Source organism: Macadamia integrifolia, chromosome 2 (genome assembly GCF_013358625.1).
Source record: "Macadamia integrifolia cultivar HAES 741 chromosome 2, SCU_Mint_v3, whole genome shotgun sequence".
In the NCBI taxonomy this organism is placed as follows: Eukaryota; Viridiplantae; Streptophyta; class Magnoliopsida; order Proteales; family Proteaceae; genus Macadamia; species Macadamia integrifolia.
The window spans coordinates 6,295,968-6,301,142 of NC_056558.1; the positions used below are offsets into that span (position 1 = coordinate 6,295,968).

Below are 5,175 nucleotides of genomic sequence, written 5' to 3' on the forward strand. Positions count from 1 at the left end.
TAATATGATTTTTTTTTTTTTTTTTTTTATGAGAAAGAAGAATGTGATTAGTACCAATGGGAAGATTGACATTAAGAAAAAACTTATGAACAAAGGAGTAACCATCATATTTCATAAGATGCCAAACTTATGGACAAAAATTGTTAGGGTACCATTATGACCAGATGCTTTGAGAGCGCCAATGCTAAACTCTATAATGTAAATCTCTTCTTCCGAAGGGACGGATGAAAGGAGCAAATTGTCAACCTCAGAAATTACAAGATCAAAAAGGTATTTAATAAAGAAAGGGTCTACCAGATTGGATGTGGTGAAAATGGAACATGGATGCTTACAAAACACACTAGCCATTGTAGGGGGGAGGGGGGGGGCGGGGAGGAGGGTGGATTAAAGATCTTTTCATTCCTCATCATTTATGATATAACTAATAGGGAATGGTTTCTTGAGTCAGCAACATAGAGGAATACATCTATGAGGTGCAATAGCCATCGTACTTTGAAAGGAAATGATTTTATTTCATACGAAGAGAGAGATACACATAAAGGTGTTAGTGTACCTTATCCTATTAGCTCAAAAATCTTTTTCCCTAACTAATATTACAATTCGTAAGATTATAAATCACTTTCACATGAAAAACCAAGTATACCTATCACCCTCATTAACAAAAGAAATTCCAGACTTTTGTAACCAAAGAATAAAAATTAAAAATATCCGTGGAAAATAAGAGCCAAAAGATATGACTATCCAAAGCAGATAGTTAAGACATGATTTGGTATGTAGGAGCAAGACTCAAGAATATCACTATCATAAGATGACCATTTTGATTAAAAAAAAAAAAGAGCAGAAATTTGGACGTCATTGACAGCCGATATCAATACCTGGTCAATATCAAATCGAGTAATACGATACATGTACAGACTAAGGTTCTAATATTTGAGATTAGTCTTGGGAACGATCGAGGTCAATACTAATTTGATACTATTCCAGATCAGCTTAGATCGAAAAGATTTACCCTTGTTAAATTTACATCTATTTTAAATAAAAATCATATTTTTATCATATTTTTACCTTTAGATCGAATAAATTTACCTTTATTTAAATAATTTTGAGGGTAGGTAAAATTGTGAAATATATGAAAACAGTGCCAATATCTTCGAGGTCAAAAGTCAAAACCATCTAATATGACCAGTACAAACCATGGTTTCAAGTACTGGTCTGAATCAATTGTATCGGCCATATCCAATTAGTATCGGTTGAGATCAATCCCCGATCCCTGACCAATTCAGATCAGTTATCCAGATCATTTCAGGGGTAAAATAGTAAAAAATTGATACTTTTTTATAAAAAGTAGAGTAAAATCGATCAAAACCTTTTGATCCAATTCAATCTAGATCAATATCGAAAACCGATACCATCCCCTAAATCCTTGGTACAAACTAAGGGTGTTAATCGATTCGGTTTTAATTCAAATGGTGCGGATCGGTTCGGTTCACATTTATTTGACTAAAACCATAACCGCACTATTTCCTAAACGGTTCCACTTTCTGAAACCGTGACCGTTTAGTAAATGGTTTCGATTTTCACTATTTCTAAATGGTGTCGGTTTCACGGTTTTAAACAGTTTTGGTTTCGATTTATTCCATACTGTTTGTAAATGGTTCACAATCGATTTGTTATAACTAGCAATCATCTCTAAACTAAAGATCATAAGCTTATCCAAAAACAATTGGCAACCACAAATAAGAGATTCTATATTGACGATGGTATGTCTTAATTTGATAATCTAGTGTTATTTCTTTGCATGGTCATTCTCAAACATATAGAATTAATATCATACAACACCCAAATCCAGTCTTCTACAGCATAAAATATTAAAATGACAGATAGTTCAACCAAAACACCCCATCTGTGATAACATAATAACATAGTAACATAGATGAATGACAAATTCATGATCAAAGCCTAAACTTGAACTGAATTGCAATAAATTATATCAAAGCATGATAGACACTTAATTTAATTGTTAATTGTTATACGTATTACTACCCCTACTTTATTTAATTGTTATACGGATTAATCGGATCAGTTTAAACAATTCGATTTAAACAGTTTCACTTCGGTTTAAAACCAACGGGTTTCGCGGTTAAAACTGACCGACCCATTTAGCTAATCGACCTGAAACTTGAAACCATAATCGCACCATTTACTAAACAGCTTTGTGATTTCGACGTAAATGGATCAGTTCAGTTTTGATAAATGATTTCAATTACAAATTCACATCCTTAGTACAAACTGATACATACCCAAATAATCCAGCCTCAGTACGATCCGATCCGATCCGATCCCAATACCTAAAAGTCTAAAACCCACATCAGACCTTATAGCAATTATTGACCTCTAAATTTTTAAGATTTGGATTCGAGAGATGGATTAATTGTATTTGATTAATTGGCCCCGCTAGTCTTCAAAAATTGAAAAAAATAAATAAATATATATATATATATATATAAAAGAATAAAACTTGGAAAGAAACCTTTCCATTTTATTCGAGGGAGAGGAAGGGAGAAAAGGTAGGGACCTAACGACACCATCATCCCCACCACCGCCTATTTTGACCTGCCAGCTTATACTGGACTCTTTGATTAACTTCAAAGTCGTCCAAACCACCATCTCTCTCTCTCTCTGTCTCTCACAAAAGTCCAACCATTTTGTGGGATTCATGGTGGACAATAATGCAATAAAATAATCAAAATATTCGACCCAAAGTCCAACCTCTCTCTCTCCCTCTGGAGTGTGTTGTTAGTAGTTCTTTGGTCTATTTTATTTAATCTGCCACTAGTCTCAAAGCGAACGTCCCCACTGAGCAGAAACGGAAGCATCCACCCACCTTCCCACCCACCCCTAGTAAATTAGCAATCACGTTACATCGTCGTCAACCGTTCCATACACGACACCACCTTAGAGCCTTGGACACCTTTACCTTTCATTTATCCATAAAAATAAAAACAACTACTTCGTTGACCATAATCAAAACTCCCCTCCACTCTTCTCTTCAGATTTCTAAGGATTAGGGAGAGAGTATGAGAGAGAGAGTGAGAGACGCAGGCACTGTCAATGGCTCACAACTCAAAAGAATCAAAAGTTAAAAGGCCAAAGTAGGAAACCCAACCCACTTTCAATTTTCATCCTTTTCACTTTTCACTTTTCACCAAATCCACAATTTGCCCAATTTTTTTCTCATTTTCTTTCTTTTTCTAAGTTTCAAGTTTCAACTTTAAAGATTAAATAACACTTATAAGAAAAGGTTAAAAAAAAAAAAAAAAAAAAAAAAGGAATCCTGTATTGGACAGGGAACGAACAAACCCAATTAGTCTTCTCCTCCTCCTTGGACTTGGAGCTTTCAGCTTTGGATCCTTCCCTTTTCACGTCAGCATTCCATTGGGCTCTGCTCCATGGACCCCTCCCTTCTCTTTGACCTTTCCTCGCTTGCTCAAATTAGGGTTTTCTTTCTTTCTCCCAGTTCTGCCTTCCAGTCTTTCCTTTCTTTTTCTAATCTGGGTTTCTTAACTTCTCTGTTTTAATGATGAAACTAATAAGGGGAGAACTTAAGAAGACTCTAGAATGAGACTGGTTGGCTCTGTAACTTGGGCATGATTGTGCTCGCCTTCGTAGGTGACGATCAGCATAGACGGATCGTCCAAAGCTCGCTCCACGTGCTTTCGAGCAGGGCAACCCCTCACGCTACTGCACTTGTAGTAACCCCTGATATAAGATCCAAAAGAAAATTCGTAAGGAACTTGACTCAGCTAAAAGATTCAATCTTGAGACTTGTAAGGATTAACCGAGTCAACCCATTCCAAGTCAAGACTGGTTAGTGGACTAAAATTCCACGAATGGGGAGGTAGAGGAACAGAAAGGAATGTGCTAATCATAGCAAATTAGGTAAAACAGAGGATGAAAGGGAAGGAAATTTACAAACCTTGGATGTGGGGATCCTTTAATTGGTTTCTGCCCGTATTTCCTCCATGAATAATCGTCGGGTGGGATATCGGCCATCTTCAAGCTGATTGCAGGGACTCTGACCACCCTCTTCACCCTCGATTTTCTGTTTTTATCAGATTTTAACAGATTTTTAGACCCTCTCCTTCAAGATTTCAATTTTTCTACAATAACCCAATTGCGAACAGAACAGAATCACAAACAGAAGAGAAAACAAACCTTCGTTTCGAGCAATGGCATCGCCCGGAAGAGCCTCCACATTTAGCACCGGCGGCGTCGTCCGATGAGCTGCACTTCCTCTTCAACGAAGAAGAAGACAGAGGAGGCCGACCAGCCGAGGAAACCTGAGAGAGGTGCGTAATCTGAAACGTCGAGGATGAGGAAGGCTGCTTACTATCCGTATCGCCGGTCAATGAAGATATGAAAGAAGTCGCGGCGGAGATAGATGGAGAAGCACTGAAACTAATGGTCGTCGTCGATTCCTTTCTCTCAAGAACACCGTTCTTTGGCATCTGAAGGTTAGGATTGTTGTTGGGTTGGAAGTAATGGTGATGTTGACTATGATGAGGAACAGGAAGAGGTGGAAGCCGTTGGATCGGCGTCGGACAATAAACCTTAGACCCAGATGATTGTTTCTCTTTCACCTCCTCCTGCTGGTGGTGTTGTTGTTGTTGCTGTTGCTGTTGCTGTTGCTGTTGATGCTGATGCTGATGGGGCAAGGCATGGGATTCGTAGGTGGTAGGGTTGTTTTGGGGAAGAGAAGCCACCATGGGAGCCCTTCTGAAGCGAGCATGACCCGTTCTGGTCCGACCCAGCAACGAAATCACTTTCTTGAACTTGTTTACAGCTACATCTGCGACCTCCCTGCAATCCATATCAATCTCAATGGCATGTGACTGCTCTAGCTGCTGCTGTTGTTGCTGCCTCTGAGACAATAACTTTATGAGCTTCTCAACGCTTTGTAGACCCGCAGAAGCAGCTTCTTCCACTGCATTCTCCTCTGTTCTTGTTGCAGCAAAGGCATCGCTCCTGTAACCCATTAGCTCCACCGCCATTTTAGCAGAAAACCATCAACAATAAGACCCTTCTCTCTCTGTCTCCGGAAGGAAAGGGGAGGAGGGGAATAAGAAGAAATAGAAGAGGAAAGGAGGCAAAAGTAAAAGGGGAGGTTGAGAAGAG

The 5,175-nt window shown here is 38.6% G+C and overlaps 1 protein-coding gene across 1 annotated transcript; it reads right to left on the reverse strand.

The window, feature by feature from the left end:
* Window positions 1-3,139: 3,139 nt before the first annotated feature.
* Window positions 3,140-5,175, reverse strand: LOC122092755 (probable WRKY transcription factor 7). Its single transcript, XM_042663034.1, has 3 exons — window positions 4,216-5,175; window positions 3,977-4,102; window positions 3,140-3,759 (listed from the first exon to the last, which is right to left on the reverse strand). Exons 1-3 carry the CDS (start codon window positions 5,049-5,051, stop codon window positions 3,603-3,605), a joined length of 1,119 nt encoding a protein of 372 aa, XP_042518968.1. The 5' UTR covers window positions 5,052-5,175; the 3' UTR covers window positions 3,140-3,602.

Coding starts and splice junctions, on each gene's coding strand:
- LOC122092755 (XM_042663034.1), bottom strand. CDS start 5,051: ATGGCGGTGGAGCTAATGGGTTACAGGAGCGATGCCTTTGCTGCAACA. Junction 4,103..4,215: donor TGCCATTGCTCGAAACGAAG/GTTTGTTTTCTC, acceptor TGATAAAAACAG/AAAATCGAGGGTGAAGAGGG. Junction 3,760..3,976: donor AAAGGATCCCCACATCCAAG/GTTTGTAAATTT, acceptor ATCTTATATCAG/GGGTTACTACAAGTGCAGTA.